Genomic DNA, 18,292 nt, shown 5'->3' with positions numbered 1-18,292 from the left:
AGGTTTTTAAAAAACTATTTTGAAACATTTTAATTTTCAACAGTTTTCTAGTCAGGCAAAGGTAATCAAGTTGGGAAAGGTTTTATAAGCTTCTGTATGAATTAAATACATTACAACAATTGTAACAGAGGTCATGGAAGATTTGTCAGATGTGGGTTTTTCTGTCTCTTCAAGCAGTGTTAGTCCTCGCCAGTATTATAAGTTACACTATGCTCATGATTCAATCAGTCTGTTAAGGAAAAAAACCCTTTAGTGCAGCAAACTACAGCTAAGGTGAAATAATGAGATTTGATGATTCACATACATTTAGAAATAAAAGTTTTAATAAACTTAAGGCTAATTGCCAGACAGGAATCATGATCATTTTCATGATTTTTTGTTTTATTGTTTTTTCTTCTATGTTCAGAAGTCAGTTGTGCTGGGGAGACAAGAAAGGAAATCTGAATGAGCCCAATCTGCTAGTTTGGTGAGGTATGTTCCTGTTTTTAATATTCTATACTGAAAAAAAAAATGAAAATTTCAGCTGCTGGGCCTGTGGACAGGAGAGTGGTCTGATAACTCTGCCTAAGATAGTAGCCATAGCTGCCACTACCCCTCTGGTTTCCACTTTGCTGAATCAGCCATGCTCCAGAGACAATGCATTCTGGCAAATTATAAGGAAAAATGCAGCCTCCAGAAGCTGACTCTGCAGAGGAGGGTCCAGCGAATTAGTGACAACAGCAGCAATACAATTTTAAAGATATTGCAAACTTAAAAAGTTTGTGGGGAGAAGGAAAATTATGATAATCAAGGAAAAGACAGAAATGGGGTGGGGAGGAAGGAGAGGGAAAGAGAAGACAACAGAGTTCCCTCACATCCCCATCATTCTTCTCCTTGTTATATCACCACTCACATTTCCTTTACTAGCCCGCCTGTTTTCATAAGCATTGGCTGCATCCTGGACTTGCATCCATGAGACCTGGAGAAGCATGATTCCCCATAACTTTCTCCAGCCTGATGCAATCTTGCAGGCTGCAGAGGTAAGGGAGGTTTTAAATGTCAAGGAGGCTGATGGAAGAGGCATGCTGCAATTCCCAGAGCAAGTATGACTTCAGGCAGGCTGCTAAAGAGCTCACCTCTATGAAGCACCTAGCACACTGATACTATTTGAATAATAAACAATCACTCCCATGTTCCAGGAGGAAGCTTTATTCTTCCAGCAGGTGTCATAAGCTTGCATCACTGAGGGCTGGATCAGTGGCTCTAAAAGTGCAGTATGCTCTTAAGACATCTCTGGCGTGTCTTTTAGCCAGGCATGGCAGAGCAGTCCTTTTAAAAGAACAAGACTCCAGGGCCCTCTCCCCCTTCTGCAGGGTCAGAAGGGGTAAGTGATGGGTAGGTGCCTGGCTGTAACACACCTACTGGCAGTCTGCATTTTTAAGGAGTAACCTCTCCCCATTTTAAAAACAGGGCTTCATTCTATTTGCTCCTAGCTTGCTGGAGAGGGCAGGGCTCTCTAGTGAAATGCACTCCCTAAATCGATGTTTAAGAAGGTTTCCACCTGGAGCTGTCCTCCCCACTTGCTTGGAAAGGGTTTCCACTAAGAGGGCCCTTGGCACTTATCTCCTTCAGCTGTGGGGCCAACACCAGTCAGTCACATGCACCCATCTTTGCTCCTGGAAAAACACCCCTCAGCTGGGTGCAGCGCAGGACCAGCCGGTTCCTGAAAGGGGACGGCCCAGAGGAGGCGCCTGGCTGTTACTTCTCGGTGCCAGTGGTATCTTCCTTTGGGCCGTCCCTCCGTGCAACCCAGCTCCTCTCTGAGCCCTGCCCGCTTCTCTTTATGACCCTCCTGTTTACCCAGCCATGCCCCGGGGGTGAATGAGCCCGGCTCCTCTCGCGCGTGGGCACCAATCTGAGCGCGGCAGCTCCAGCAGGGCAGCGGTGGGATGCGTCCAGTGCCTGCCTCGCCAGCCGCTCTCCGCCTGGTCAGCCCAGCCGCCAGCTCTGCTCAGAGCCCCCGACCCGCCACCCCGCCGCTTTGCAAACTCCGCTCCGCCGCCGGAGGAGGCAGCTGTTGCTACTTAAAGCGCATCAGCAGCGGGGATCAGAGGGAGTCGGGCTGCTCGGCTGGCGGTAGCAGCCAGGGAGAAGGCGGAGAGGGCTGCGCTGGGCGATCAGGCGGGCATCAGGCACAGCCACTCGGCTCCCATGTCCTGCTCGCTGAAGGGCTGCTACGAGCTGCTGCCGCCGCCGGCTTCCCGGGGGCGCGGAGATCCGCAGGCTAGAGGCTGACCCCGCTCCTGCTGACTGGGCGAACGGAGGAGGCGGACGCAGCCCAGGCAGCCCCGGCCCGGCCCGGCTCAGTCCCCTTGGTCAGGACCAGGCGGAGGAAGCCGAGCACCAGCAATGGCGGCCCGGAGCAGGAGCTGCTGCGCGCCGCTTTTGCGCTCTCCGGGGTATCCCTAGCTCCCGGGGGCCGGCTACAAGCGGAGGAGTGGCCCTGCCAGGCGGGGTATTTGTCCCCTCGTCCCAAGTTCTCCGCGGAGCGGAGCGGACCGGCCAGCGCCTCCCCCCTCCAGCCCCTTCCCAGAGCGCCAAGGGGCGGGGAGGGCGGGTGGCGAGGTAGGTGACTGGCCAGGCCATGGAGAGCCCTGCGGAGAACCCCAGCAAGGCGGCGGAGTACCTGCAGGAGCTGAACAAGATCATCGAGACGCAGCAGGAGCTGCTGGAGAAGCAAAAGCGGAGGATCGACGAGCTGGAGCAGCATGTGGCCAAGTTGTACCACGAAAACGCCTGCCTGCAGGACGAGCATCACCGACACCTGGCCACATGCAGGCTGCAACAGGGCATCCTCCCTTCCTACCCGGGAGGGCCAGGGCCGGCGATTCTGGAGGCCATCCAGGAAAACGCAAAGCACGAAAAGTAAGAGCTGGCTGGGTTTATTGGCCTTCTCCCTCCGGGTCTGTCAGTGCATTGGTTACAGGGTCCTCTCTTCTATCGCCTTCTCCCTCCCTCCCCTCCCCTCCCCTCTCCAACCCTGGAAAGCAGCTCCGCTCCGTGGGCTGGCTGGCCTCAGGAGCGGGTCGGAGGGGCTATCCTGTGTGCTAAAGGACAGGGCTGCGCGGCGTGCCGTTCCCGGCGGGCTCTGCATCGATTCCGCCGCGCAGATAGTGCAGGAAGCAGAGGAGGTAGGGAGTGCGAGCTGCTGCAAGTTCTGCTGGGCAGTGGAGGTGCATCCCTCTCTCAGCTCCTTCGAGAAAAGCGGTTCCTGCTGCTTCCCGCTCCGCCGAGCGCACTCCAGAGCCCCAGGCGGCCCCTTTGCGCTCGGAATGAAGCTGCCTGGGGCGCAGAGCAGCAGCTGCGGGATGTTTCAGGAGCAGAGGAGACAGAGATGCTGCTCCCTCCCCAGGCCCCACAAGACTAAACTCTCTAAATATGCGGGCAACCCAACCCGCAAGTGTCTGGAGTCTGTGGCACGCATGTGGTGGGATCCCTGCCCACCCCAGAGAGCTGACTTGTTAGTTTGGGGGGAGGGAGGGCCAAGGGAACATCTGCCCTTTTCACGGTCTCTCTCCGGGTTAGTGTGTGTGGCATCTAATGCGTCCAGCCTGGACTAGCGATCGATTCTCGCCCTGTGCTAGCAGGGGAGCTGGAGTAGCTGTGGGGGCCCCTCTGTCCATGTGGAAAGCTGTCACTCCCGCAGCTAATGAAAGTGGCCCAAAGAGGGCCAGTAAACATTGGCAGATGGCCCCCGTACACACGGTGCCTACTGCAAATATGAACGGGTTGATCTTGCAGACCTGTTTGCTCTCAATCTCTGCGTCTATTTACAGAATCTATAATCTGTCATTAATCATGTGCTTCTTACCGCCTATGGAAAGCGGTTTAATTGCGCGAGATTTGTAAGTAACAAGAATTCAGGAATAGCAAGAATTAAAATAGTGACACTGGCCCGACGTGGTTTTACTTATGAAACAGTAGTTAGGAATTAGTTTGACTTGAGTGGAGTGGGCAAAGCATGCAGCCTATTATATGAGCCCACTTCGCTCACCCAGCGCAACACAATGGGCCGTTTGTGATGGGATACGTTTTGGTTCTTTATGTTGATAAAATTGTGCCTTGGAACAGCGGTCTTTTCTCTTTCCACCATAACAACTTAAATCTCTAACTGTGTCATCTCTACCTGCTTAATCACTGATACACCAACGAAGGCACGTTCGCTGACACCTAGATTAGTATTTAGTATTCTTGCAGGACCAGGACCCCAGCAGCACAAGATGTTTCTTACTAGTTCTGACAAGGGGAGAAATGAACTAGGACTTTGCCAACTCCCTGCTGCGGGTCTGTGAATTTGTTTCCGCTTCTCCTAATGAGGTATAAGGGGTAGGTGGCCTGAGACATCTTTGGTGCAGAGGAGACAACCTCGTACTAAACCCGGAGCAGTTCTGATCTCCCGGGCTTCATTTATTTTCCCATAAATTACCGAAGTAAATATTAATGGCCTAAAATGGCATCCTGCCTGCAGTGTATATCGTACCCTTCGTTGGAGAGGTGGTGGCGTGCTGCTGTGATTGGAGAAGGTGTTTAAAATCCACATTGTGTCCTGCCCGGCTCCTGATGAAGATTCGCTTCTCCTTGGCTTGTGTTTTCAACACGCCTTTCTTTTTTAACTTTTTGCGGGGGGGCGATAGCTGCTATAGATGCAAGAGTACAAATCGAAGCGTGACCACTTTTATGTGGAAATAAACATTTCTCTGCCCTTTTTCTCCACACACGGTGACTGTCCCTACATGTGTCTGTTTGATAACAAGTAGTAAATTTGTGAGAGGAGGACGCTGAGTCCACACGTGTCAGAAGTAAGGTTCGGTGAGCAATGAATGTCTCCAAGATCCCCAGCTGTCTGAATCGGATAGTGCGACTCCAACCCCGTCTCTCTTGTAAAGGCCACAATACTCAATAGTATCAACAGGGAATAAACTCATAGGCACATCCTCAAATCCTCATCTGTAGAGCTGATTAATGTTTTTTCCAACGGGGGAGGATGGGTTATCCCAGGATACCAAGCACTGCTTTTTAGCCTTCATCCCACGTGCTGTCCGAGAAGGTTGGTGCTCTGATGTTGTTTCAACTATTTAAAAACCAAACAAACAAACAATTCCCAGAACTAGAGCAAGTTACTGAATTGATTTCGAATTCACTGCTTAGAGTCCTCAGCTTGCCTAACAGGTTCGAGTTACTAGTGGTCTACACTACAGAGTTTTGTCTACAAAAGTCAGCTAAGGTTGACAAAACAGTGGCGGTGTACATACTGAAATGCTCCTCTCACCAATGTACCTCCCCTGCTATGCCCACATAATAAAACCACCTTCCTTGCATCCCCTGTTGCCTGTCATTCTTGTCAATTTCATCTGTGAAATTAACAAGAAAGCTAGGGAAGGAGAGTCTTGCTGCCACCTGCTCTTCCGGAGAGCGGGGTGGCTAGATCCCATTCCAGACTGAGAGCTGGTGCAAGCGTGGCTGGACCCTGCCTGCTCCCTGGGGAATCGGAAGGTGGGGTCTGAGGAGGCTAAGGGAAGGGGAAGGCAGCCAGGTTCATGGTGGAGCTGAGACCTGGCTCTCAGTCCCCTACCCTGCCTCTCTAAAGTCTGTGCTTCTGGTGAGGACAGGCACCACTGACCCAAGGAGAGTAATGTGGACTTGCAACACTCAGGAATTAATGCAGTGACTGTAAGTCCACCTAACATAGGTCACTTATCTTTGTAGTGTAGACATAGCTTCAGTGTTTTGATTTCCCCTGCCTGTGTTTCCCCCTTAGGAGGTGATGCTACTGTCACAGAATTACCCCACCAGCGCTGCTTTTCTGCTGTAGTCACATTCACCGAACAGGAAAGGAGGCTGAATCTTCCAGATTCTCTCCAAGTAGACAAACCTTGAGGAGAGCTGAGAAAGCAGCCCCTTAAATATCCAGCCTAGAGAGCAGACACTATGCTGTAGAGCAAGCCCCTTGTTTTAGAAAGAAGGGCCCTTTTCAGCAGGGCATACAGACTCTCTATGTAACCCTGGCCTATCGATCCTACGCCCGGGGCGCTTGGGCCGCAGGCTGAAGGAAGATGATGATAAAACTCCTCAGCCAGCCGCAGCTGTTCTCTTCAGGACCCGAGTAGAAATCGCACCCAGGCCTTGCCAGGGTGCGTGAATGACGCGTTTTCTGTCCAGCCCGCCCGCCCGGGCTCCCTCGGGGAGGCGTCTCCGGGCTGCAGCCTTGACGACTGGGAGGGAGGGAGGGAGGCTGTTCAATCTGCTAAGTGGATTTGCGGCAGGCTCAGCATTAAGCTGGGATATTTATGGCCCAGGTCTAAGCGTTCCCAGGAGCAGGCTCACGGTCTCGGCTCCGGAGAAAGTTCCACCGTCCCTCCGGGCGCCACGAGATTTCTGGCTAGTGCGGCTGCCTCCTGCACGGGCTGGGCACTGTTCCTGCAGCCGTGCAATAGCAGCGGCTCCGTCGGGATTGTCTCTTAAAGGAGCCGCCGCACTCTCCCACCCACTGCTGTTGCCTTTGTTTATGTAGTTGTGTCTGCTCATGGAGCCCAGGGTGTAGAGGTAGCACCAGCCAGCCACGCAGGAGCAGCTAAACGGCCAAGCTAAATCCCCAATCTTACAGCAGAGATTTCGGCTTCCTTTGTTTCCAAACCCAGCAGATTCTGGCTGCCTGTTATATCTGTCATTTACAGATGAGGAAACTGAGGCACAGTCCAGGCTCAAGCATGTGGTGCATGAACTTTGCCTCCTCTTGGCAGGAAGCAATGATGGGGAAGCAAGGCATCAATGGAGGCTGGCCCGCGTAATCCCTGCCCCTGGCTAGCACCCCTGTGGGAATAGCTGTCTGTAAGGTGGGATGTGCAAAGGCCTCTTTCTCCCCCTCTCACTGCATTGTGCCTTGGATGTGCAGTGAGTAGGCTGCACCCTCTGCTTGGGCTTTATCCATGGCTCTGCACGAACCTGCTGTCTAACCGGGGGCAAGTCCCGGCTCTTCTCGATGCCTCTGTTTTCCTCTGTCTTACCCGGTTTAGACTGTCAGGTTGTGCCAAAGACTTGTACTACGTGTGTAGCATAGCATGCGGTGGGATCCAGTCTTGGTTTGGATTTTGTTTCAGTAGCACCTAAAATTCTTTATAATCATCCTGTGGCTAAGCCAGGGACAGAACCCCGGGTGTCTCAATTCTCAGCCCAGGGCTTCATTTGCCTTCGAGGTTAAAGTCCCCCAGGAGTGGCTTTCTCTGGCAAGCTCACATTGAGGTGATCCAGGGCCCTAGCCACAACCTGACATGAGGCGCTGTCACTAATCAGTCCCATAAGCAATGCAGGGGTAATGACAAGGGATACCACGCCTGAGAGGAAAAGCCTCTCCCACTGCTTCCAGGAGGTAAAAACCCCCATAGACCTCCCACTTCCAAAGAGGCAGTGGCATGGGGCAAATTAGCCTGACCCCCTGAGTATCAGTAGGGTCAGTCCTCTCTCCCCCCACAGCCAGAGAGGTGTGGCTGACAGGCGGGGAGGACAGTACTTAGTCCAATATCAGGGAATGTCTGCCTAGGTGGACCGGCCTGCTGCGTTCTTCTCCTACCACCTCTCGAGCCCTCCGGTGGGATGGTGTTGAGGCACCCCAGTCTTGGCGTTAAGACCCCATTGGGATGAATGGGGCAAGTCACGTTTCTTGGCGTTATTGTTTCAGGCTTTCTGCAGATTGAGGTGGACATCAGTTCACCAGTTACACTTGTCTCCTGTTGTGAAGACCAGCTTGAAAACCAGGAGGACTAGAAACTTAAAAAAAATAAATAAATAAGAAGGTGGGGGAGAGAATTGAGATTCTGTAATAATCCAGACTCCAGGAGCTGGGGTGTTTGGCACTGGCCCATAGTGCATGTGCCTTAATTCAGCTTTCTCCACAAGAGGTTTATACACAGGGCTCTGACGACTTGAAGGAGGGAGGTTTTCAAAAAGTGATGAGGGAAATGTTAAGTGTTTGTCTAGACTAGGGAACTATATCAACATTTGGTGCCAGCTTCTAACATAGACAAGGCTGCCCTAGTGCAAAATGGGGCTTGTGCTAGGTTGATATATCTTGGTAAATTACTGTGGAAAAAGTCATTGGACTATTATAGTTCTGCATCCAGCAGTTCCTGTTTTCTCTTTACCAGCTGCTGGGTTCTGAATAGCTGTTGGCAATCCAGCCACTTAATATATTTGTATTAATTCCCAGGTATAGCAGAGCAATCTTGAAAATCTGGCTGTATGTAGAAGCAGTGGGGGTCCCCAGAAACTTTTTCATATGGTATGCATGTCTGAACAACTTTCACTTTAACTTAGCATTGAGCTACTCACATCTGGCCTGGCTGTCCCTCTCTGATGATGCAGGGGCTGTCAGGCCAAATTTCAGTGAGTGGTGTTGCAACCCAGTGTGCTAGGTCACGACACTCACTTGGTTTGGGAACCTCTCAAATGGGGGTCCCTGGGCAAACTGCCCCATATCCCCATTGATGGCCCTGCCCTTGCCAATGTCCACACACCATGTGCAACAGGCATATAACTGTGGCTGCCACCTTGTAGAAGTGCTATGCTCACCCTTTTCCCAGCACTGTGGGTCATTGTGATACTGATTCTTATTTATTTATTTTTAATTGGATCTTGCTGTTTTCAATAGGGAGTTCTGTATGATAACTGCATCCTATCTGGAGTTCTAAAATCTCTTCTTCTGATATGTCTAGTAGGGTTGCTAAAAAATCAAAATTTCCCATGGAAGGGAAATTCTGAATGTCTCTTGTTTTATGTTTTTTGTTGGGTGGGGAGGGGAAGGAGGAGGAGAGTTTGTTCAATTTTGGAACAAAAAATAGAAATTTTCCATGAAAGGGAAATCAAAAAACAATATTTGTGAAATAATTACACTTCAAAACATTTTAAAATGAAATTCCAGCTGGTAGCCCAATTGGCAAATGAATTGGCATTTTCTGATGGAAAAACATTCAGGTGGGAAATTTCTGATCAGTTCATATATCTAGCCATACAAATAGCTGCTTATTACATTTCCCGAATGGATGACTATAATATGTATTCACTTTTAAGACCTTAGCCCTTTCTACTCATTACCAAAATGGAGCATATAGCCTAAGTTAATTAAATATTTCAGGAACAAAGGCATAGTTGAAGTACCTACTTAGTTTGATATCTCCCTTGAAACCACTATTGATAATCCAGATAATTTTCTTGGAAAACAGTGACTTCCCTTTAAGAGTAAAAGTATTCTAGGTTGAGTCCTTACTTGCATAGAAAGATCTAACAGGAGAGAGTCTAATGGATGCTATCATTTCCATTGTTGGTGATTTTGTTTTGTTTGTTGTGAGTGGTTTGAGTCTCACTGGGAAAACACCATGCCAGACAACTTACTTTCGGTGCTGCTTCACTTGGTTCAGAAGCGGCAAATGACTATAAAATTAACCTTAGAATAAACAAATGCGGCTGCTGATAGACTAGTTGATTGTAAGGCTTTATGTTGGGTGTAATGAACCAGTATATTAACAATAACAATGGCTACTCATCACAGCAAGGAGAAGTCTCATTTTCAGTTGATCCATTTCACTTAACATACAGCTGGAAAAGAGGAAAGCCTTCCAAAAATTACAGTTCTGACTCAGATCCTCCATCTGTAAACCAAAAATTGCAACTTCCTTAAGTGATCAGATTTAATAATGTTACCTTACCTGCTGTGTGAGTGTTGTAAAGTGCTTTCTGGATCTTTTCTGATGCTCTTGTAACTGTATGTATGGGAGTTATTCCAGGGTTGCAAAATTGTTTAAAATTGATCAGCTCAGGCGCAACATTTAGTCATCTTTTTTTTTTTTTTAACCCAAATGCATAATGAAGAGGATGGCGGAAGGAGAACTGATATTTTCCACATACTTTAAAAGCAAAATGACAGCTCATTTCTCTTCCCCCTCCTCCCTTTCCCCTTGCACACTTTAGGGGGGAACTGTTAGTTATGAGCTGTTGTTTATAATGTACTGCAAACAATGGAAAGTTTAAAAAAAAAACCCAATATTTCTCAAAATCTTAGTTTGGCACTGAATTTATAGACCAATCACAATTTAGAGCAGTAAAACAACTCTATCTTATTAGAAAATATTGTCAAACTCAACTAAGGCCTATATACTGAGAACTAGTACCCTGAAATTAAACTTTGAGACATGGTTACCAGCTCAAGGCAGCTTTGTGGCTTATATACAATGAGTTTGTGGTTTCATGTGTCACTGTTAGCCAGCAAGGGATAACACTTAATGCCATCTCGGCAGAGATGCCAAAAACTGCATTAATGTGGAATCTAACCTGATTTCTTGCTTCTAGTGGGTCTCTAAAAAGCAGGGCTGAGACAGACTACAGATCTAGAGAAGTTTATGTTCCATTGCTTGTGCTGTATCACCCAATGGAGGTCTTTTGGTTTTTTATCAGCATCAATCTTGGTAGCTGTCATAGTAATTGATGGTGGATGTTTTCCTATTATCCTTTTTCCATCTTTACCTTTTTGCAAAAGCAGGCTGTAGTCAGTATTAATCAAAACATCAAATGACAATTGTTTCAAATGATTGGTTGAGTTTTTTAAGCTAAAACTTTAACTTCTTAGTCTACACATCATAGAATTAAATTGGAAATGGGTAACTACTGAGCTACTAGGTTAAAAACTTAATACTTGCTCATGGGAATGTTTTCTTTTTGCTATGCACATGTGAATCTCATTAACTTAATGCAACTTTGTGAATTAGAAGAAGAGCCCTTAAAATACAGAGGTATTTTGTTCTGGCGGATAACTAAGTAATATGAAGATGTTAAGTTAAACATAAATATATAAAGACTAGAATCTTGACAAAAAAAATCTTATTCCTTTACCAAAATTTCCTGTTAAATCTTCATGTTTATAACCTTTACAATCTCTAAAATGAAGGGAAGAGACATTGAATCAGTTAATTTTACAAATGATGGATACCAGAGGCTTTTATTCCATTATGCTGACAGCCTGGATACAAACAAAACTACTGTAAACAGAAAATGGCATGCTTGTGTCACAAGTGGTCCTGAACATCAGAGGGAAAAGCTGAATGTACTCAAGCGAAAGAAACTGTTAATCAAAAGACTGTGGTGAGGGTTAAAGAATGAACATGGCAAAAGGTGCCAAATACTGTAGCGTAATGTTGAGTCTAAAATCAGTTTCAAAATCTTAGTGCAATTGGAGCACCCATAGCTCCAGCTGATTTCAATGAAAGCAGCAAGTGCTCAGCAGATCTGAAAATTGGGCTCTTAAATGAGACCTTTCACTCTGCTGACATTAGGAAAATAGTTGTTAGCTTCTTCATGTTTGTTTTAATCACAAACAATTCTGATCACAGAGCACCCAAATATAGCTTTTCATGCTACCTAGTAGGTGCTTTCCTTCTCCCCTCCTTCCCTTAAAGATTCACTGTCACGCAGTTTTTAAGGTTAGTTCTCTTTTGTGATTCATCTTATGGAACCTGTTCAGTTAACTATTGTGGTGTCCTGGCTCCAGTGACTGGGGCATCTAGACACTCCTACAGTAGAATAATGACTAAAACAGACATTCATTAACTAACAAACAGTACTCTCTCATATATGGTGATGTGAATGAGGAGACTGCTGAAGTACAAGGACAAATGGAAACTAAGGGCTTGTCTACGGGCAGAGCTCCACCAGTTTAGTTTAAGATGTAATTTTTAAACTGACTTAATTAAGCTGATGCAAAAGGCTGTGTGGACATTCTCATTCTGCTTTCAGCCACACTTATTTTTGTTTCGCTTAAGTCAATTAGGAACAGGTTTAAGCTAAACTGAAACAAGTGTGTTGCCATAGGGGTTTGCACAAATTTAATTAACTGGAGCAAGTTTGTATGTAGACAGGACCAAAACAACTGTTTAAAATGGGAGTTCCAAGAAAGAGGGAGAGGCAATTTCTGCCAAATGAAGAAAAACTGTAAATGGTAATAAGTTCTCTTTCTGGTCCTACCCTTTTGTGAACAGCATTCTACCACATTGGGCTGTGGACTTGTCAGGTAGCCAACTTTGGGTTAGTTTGGTATTTGGATGGGGGAGATCTCAAAGAATATGTCTGATTCATTAGCACTGTTTTTGTTCTGTGTTGAACTAGCACCCCAGATTGGTGTTGGGGGCAGTGTCTTGTAGACTTTGCATTTTTTTGGGTGAGGCATAAAACCAAGGACCTGATCCTGACCATTGTAGTTACTACTACCAAGATATTAGGCCAGCACTCTTAATGCCACATGTGACATGGGTAAATTTAAATCTGGGCAATTGCGTTCTACCTTGCAATGTCAATAGACTAAAATAAGGATTGTGCAGTATTTCTGTACATACACTAATGGCTGCTGAGTTCTGTTGTAGCTGTTCCCATGTGCCAACAAAGTGCTTTTAGATCCCTTTTAAGGAAAGGTGCTACATCAATGTAAGTCGTAAGTCAATAAAATAAAAATGCAAAAGTGGGAAGTAAAAAATGTACTTAGTGACACTACTTTTGCAGAAAACATACATTATTGAGTCTGAGATGCTAAAATTTGTTACCCCCCTCTCCTTTTTAATAGTCTGCTATATAATTAACTTATCAGTGAGACAAGCAAAGTGCAGGCATAAAAACCACAGACACTTCTTTGTAGGCTTGATCTGTTTAGTGGAAGGATATTCTTGGAGTTTGTGAAGGAAGACAGACTTCCATCAGCCATTGGGGAAGATGTCTCCTAGCTAGAAACAAGCTGCAGCTTGTTTTTGAAAACTTGAACAAAATACATCAGACTCAAAGGAATCTATCCATTGGGAGAGCCTTCTTTTACTGGCAGATGGTGGCAGCTATGAGAGAGAATGTGGCATCTGAGAATTTTCTTATGGCATACTGCTGACAAGGGAAGAAAATTATTAAATTTCAACTTGATACATTATTAAATCTCTTTGCAAACTTGCATCTCAAAAAATGTAGTTTTACTGTAACTGTAAAACGAAACTAAGAAACATTTATTCATGTAATGGCAAGAGATTTTAAATTGGATCCACTCAGTCAGATTCATTACTCTAGATCAGGCCTCAAAGTCCTAGAGGCAGAAAGTCTACCTAGGATGGCTGCAGTTGTGCAAGCCGCCTGCAGTACCTCCCTGCATGATCCTGGACACAGGGCACAAGCAGCCTAAGAAATGAACAATGGAGCCCTGTGTGGGACTATTTTTAACCCCACTCCCACTATTATGGCAACAGGTCCTGCAGGAGCCATGTGATTCCGGTCCTGCTGCAGGACTCTACACTAGTCCCATGCAGATAGGGTGACCAGATGTCCTGATTTTATAGGGACAGTCCTGATATTTGGGGCTTTGTCTTATATAGGTAGCTGCCTATTACCCCGTCCTGATTTTTCACACTCACTATCTGGTCACCCTACCACACAGGGCTCTAGTAGCTAGTAAATGTGCTGACTCAGCATGCTTCCTGAGTACCTTTAACCAGAAAGCTACTACCCTCCTCTGGCAGAAGGTGGTGGTGCCATGCGTGGACAGACTGCTCCAGGCTAATAAATCTCACAGCCAGGAAGTACTCTTTTTCCTGACATCCATCCAGCCCAAATTTTCCCTCTCGGTTTCATTCTGTAATTCCCATTTATGCTCCCCTTTTATTATGCTAATAATTCATCTCTCTCCTTGGTGTCTACACTCTTCAAATAGCTGTAGACTGTTATAATTACCACCATTCCAGCCCATGGTCATTGCTTATCCAAACTATAAACAAAGGGATTGTCAAATTTAATTCTTATCTGTATCTTTGCTCCATTTTGATACTGTTTCCTCCTCTGCAGAGATGTTAAACTAGAAAAACAGGCCACTTGGACTGGGCCTTGGTGGAAGATTTGAAACCTCCTTCACTCATGTTGTTCAATGATTTGCAGTTTCTGTGACTTTTGGTTTTAGACTTTGGTAGTTGTGGGTTTTTGTGGGGGAGGGTTGTCCTTTCCACAAGAGATCATCTGGCTGATTCCCACTTCCTATTGTTTTTATGAAATGTAGGTAAGATTCTCAGCTGGTGTAGATCAGTGTTTCTCCATTGAAGACAATAGAGCTATGCTGACTTACACGAGCTGAGGATCAGTCCTAGCATGTCACTTTGCCTTGACCGAGTATTTAACAGCATGATTTTATGGATGAAGTGCAGAAATAGAAGTCAGAAGAAATGGATTCACTTCCCAGCTCTACCAATGAATTGTCGTTTGACCCTGGAAAAATGAATGCAGAAGGGTGATAACTGACTTGTCCATCCTTAAAAAATAGCATTGCCATTTTACCCACTTCATAAAAAGTGCTATGAGAGCTATGCATGGAAAGTGCTGTGTATAAGTGCTGAATATTGTCATTGGAGAGATACTTTTTATGTATTTTATTTATTTATTTTGCATTCAGTCTCAAGTTTCCTGCATTGCTGCATATCGTTGCTCTACTGATTTTTTTTTTTTTTAATGACCTTGTTTAGGTGGTTAGTGTGACTAAAATATGTTGCCTAATAATGTGTAATTACACAGTAAGTGTCTTTGACATTCTGAAGGTCAGAGGGTGAATTTTGTCTTGCCTTCGATTATTATATTTGATTAGGAAGGTCTTCAGTACTCCACATATCAACTTTTTAAAAAATGTACTATATAATTGTGGGTGAAATCCTACAAAAACTATAATAGCCACTATTTTAATGACTCATAAAATAGTGATTTGTGCTCCCTCTGCTGTCTTATTAGCAGTAGTTCACTGTTCCCTGGGTGTAAGATTAGTTTCTGAAACTGGTATACAAACCAAAAGGATAGGATAGAATCAATATGGCGGCATTATTCTAACTGTAAAATCATAGAAATGTAGAGTTGGAAGGGACCATGAGAAGTCTTCTAGACCAGCCCTGCAAACAAAGACAGAACTAAGTATAGCTAGACCACCTCTGGTTGTCTAACATGTTCTTAACGACCTCTCTACGCAACCTGTTCCAGTCCTTATAGTTAGAAAGTTTTCCCTAATATCTAACCTAAATCTCACTTGCTGCAGATTAAGCTGATTATTTCTTGTTCTACTTTCAGTGGATATGGAGCACAATTGATTACCATACTCTTTATAATAGCCCTTAACATATTTGAAGACTGTTATCAAGTCCCCCCTAAGTTGTCTTTTCTCAAGACTAAACTTATCCAGTTTTTTTAACCTTTCCACATAGGTCAGGTTTTTCTAAGCCTTTTATAATTTTTGTTGCTCTCCTCTGCATCTTTTCCAATTTGTCCATATCGTTCTCAAAATGTGGGGACCAAAACTGGACACAATACCCTAGATGAGACCTCACCAGTGCTGAGTAGAGTCGTGGGACAATTACCTCCCATATCTTATGTATGACAGTCCTGTTAATACAACCCAGAATGATATCCAGTTCGCAATTGCCTCACATTGTTGACTCATATTGAATTTGAGATCACTGTAACCCACAGATTTTTTTTCTGCAGTACTACTGCGTAGCCAGTCATTCCCCATTTTGTAGCTGTGCATTTGATTTTTTTTTCCTTCCTAGGTGTAGTACTTTGCACTTGTCTGTATTGAATTTCATCTTGATTTCATACAAATTCTCTAATTTGTCAAGGTCATTTTGAATTCTAATCCTGTCCTCAAAATGCTTGCATGCTGTTTCAGCTTGGTGTCATCTGCATGTTTTATAAACATAATCTCCACTCTATTATCCAAGTCATTTAATGAAAATGTTGAACAGTACCAGACCTCCCCGTAGGATGACTAGATAGCAAGTGTGAAAAATCAGGACACCTTTTTTTTTTTTTTTTTTTTTTTTTTTCGGGGGATGAGGGAGAGGGGTATAGTTGCCTATAGAAGACAAAGTCCCTAAATCGGGATATCTGATTATTTTACCCCTGCAGAACCTCACTAGGTACATCCCTCCAATTTGAAACCGAGTCAGTGATAACTACTCTTTGAGTATGGCTCTTAAGTTTTGCACCCACTTTCTAGTAACTTAATCTAGACTAGTTTGCTTATGAGAATATCATGTGAGAGAATGTCAAAAGCCTTAGTAAAATCAGGATACATCCTATTTACAGTTTCCCCCATCCATTAGGCCAGTAGCCGTATCAAAGAAAGGAATTAGGTTGGTCTGGAATGATTTGTTCTTGACGAATCCAGGTTGGCAATTATTTATAATCCTCTAAATGGTTACAAATTGATTGTTTAATAATTTGTTCCAGTATCTTTCCAGGTATCGAAGTTAGGATGACAGGTTACTATGTTAATACAGAAGACTTGCATGCTGATGATTCACTACAGTAGGAGAAAAACAGTGTATTGCAGATGATCTAGAGAAGTATAACATTACACTTCTGAAACTCAAACCTGTTTGAACATATGCCTTTCTTTTTAAAATGATGCTGATCAAACAAATCATGCAATGGCATCAGTCCTGACATCCTTACATTGGCTTCAGTAATTACCACTGATTATAGTAGAAGGTCCGGGCCCCACTCCCTCCCACCTCCTGAGTAAGTATGTCAGAATTGGGCCTAATGTTTTTTAGCAATCTTTTAAAACCTCCCATTGAAACTGGCAATTACACTGTATAAACTTCACTCTTCTTGTCACTGATTTTACAAAAATAATTTAGTTGGGATCTACTCTCTAGTAAAAAGATGAAAGCTGGAATTTGAGTAATTTGGGATTTCTCTGCAAATTCATAACTGTCAGAGCCCAACTTGAAAAAAGGACTTTGGGTCATATGAGAATATCAGTTTTTAAGCAGAACACCCCATTGGCCAATGGCATGATGTGGCTCTGAGTCATTATCCATTATTTGGTAATACTGAACATTATTTCATTCAGGATACATTTTTCATAACTTGCTTAACTTTATTTTTCCTTAAAACAAACAACCCCCTTCCTTCTTTCCATACAACTTTGCTCTAATACATATACAAAGGAAATGAGAGAGGGCTGTAGACATCTGTGTGGATTGAATGGGATATTATTTATAAATAATACAGCAATGGAAATTCTTCCATTAGAGTAATTTTCTATAGCAATTGATCAAAAATTGCTTACATTATTTGCATTTCAATGGAAGAGTTATAACCAAACTTCCCTTATGAATGGGAGTACAGACAAAGACGTTCATATTGCACATCAGTAAAGCTGAGCTGCTATTATTTCGATATTAAAATATTCTCCTCTTTTGGAATAATTGGAAAAGATTGGGGGAGGTAAGAGTAACTTTTTTTTTTTTTTTTTTATTGAAATGTGACAGAAACCTATAGAGTTTTTCTGGGTTCTTGTGTTTTCAATGGATTTCTAGTCACTGGAAACATCTGCAGATTCTGTGGAAAATTCATGAATGGGAGGTTTTTAATGACTTTGTTTGTGGGGTTGAAACATGCTGTTTATAAACTGAGCTGACTGGAAAGTCTTTTATTCACAATCTAGGCTTGCCAAACAATAAGCATTCTCCCAGGCACCAGAAACTGATGCCCACATTCTATGAGATCATGAGCACCTTTTCTGGTTTTTCTGAAAGGAGTTTCAGCTTGTGAGTAAGTTGTGTTGCCAGGGTTGCCTAAGGCTGGCCCTATGAGGTGGTGGGACCTGACTATTCATGTTCTTCTATGAGGTCTACAAGGTTTGAAGGCTGTCCTCACGCTCCTCCATCCATACATCTATGCATGAGAAATAAACCCTTTCTGTGGCCTTTTCCCCTCAGTGAGTGTTTTCAAAGGAGGGGAATGTTTAGCTATTTACAGGAACTACAATCAGTATATTTTATTTCCCTCCAGTTTCCTGCCTGCTTTCAAAACACTGGTTGTCATGGTTGTCAGGCCTGTGACTGAACTCTTGTGATTGGACTGTGCGTGGCACAGCATTGTTTTCACTTGCTGCTTATAAAGTAGAGATTTGACTTTTTAAACTGGCATATGGTGTGCGGCTATTTTGTTGATGATGTTGTCTGTTTTTGTTTTGGAAGGCATTTAACAGTGTTGGCCATGGCTATTTTGGAGACCTGCTCCTTGAGCTTTCTGCTAATAGGTAAAGTCTCTGTAGGGATTCTCACCTTTGCTTTAGAAGTGGCCTTAGCATTTTCGGATGGGCCAGTGAAACAATTTTCCATGCCCATTTCCCCTTCCCCCCTGCTAAAAAACCCCACCAATCCCTTTCTTTCCCCAAACCTTCCATCATTTCCTGACCTCC

The 18,292-nt window shown here is 44.5% G+C and overlaps 1 protein-coding gene and 1 long non-coding RNA gene across 4 annotated transcripts in view; one reads left to right on the top strand and one right to left on the bottom strand.

Annotated features, from left to right (window-relative positions):
- Positions 1-301: 301 nt before the first annotated feature.
- LOC137150100 (uncharacterized) lies at positions 302-1,483 on the bottom strand. Its single transcript, XR_010918911.1, has 2 exons — positions 893-1,483; positions 302-418 (listed from the first exon to the last, which is right to left on the bottom strand). It is a non-coding gene; the product is annotated as an uncharacterized lncRNA (long non-coding RNA).
- Positions 1,484-1,545: 62 nt separating this feature from the next.
- The window catches only part of LOC137150098 (IQ motif and SEC7 domain-containing protein 3-like), a 127,344-nt gene continuing 110,597 nt past the window's right edge, over positions 1,546-18,292 (top strand). The window contains exons 1-2 of one of the 3 annotated variants that reach the window (XR_010918909.1): positions 1,546-2,904; positions 4,508-4,640. Coding sequence is in view for 2 of the 3 variants with exons in the window: in XM_067543797.1 (XP_067399898.1) it covers positions 2,624-2,904; positions 5,798-5,804 (288 nt within the window). In the remaining variant the exon portion in view is untranslated. Of the gene's footprint in view, positions 2,905-4,507; positions 4,641-5,797; positions 5,978-18,292 lie in introns of those variants that run through there. The other 2 variants (XM_067543797.1, XM_067543796.1) reach the window with 2 other exon arrangements.

Source organism: Emydura macquarii, unplaced genomic scaffold, assembly GCF_026122565.2.
Source record: "Emydura macquarii macquarii isolate MOO-44397 ecotype Brisbane River unplaced genomic scaffold, CSIRO-AGI_Emac_v2 contig_968, whole genome shotgun sequence".
Taxonomy (NCBI): Eukaryota; Metazoa; Chordata; order Testudines; family Chelidae; genus Emydura; species Emydura macquarii.
This window is presented reverse-complemented; position numbering and strand designations above follow the sequence as displayed.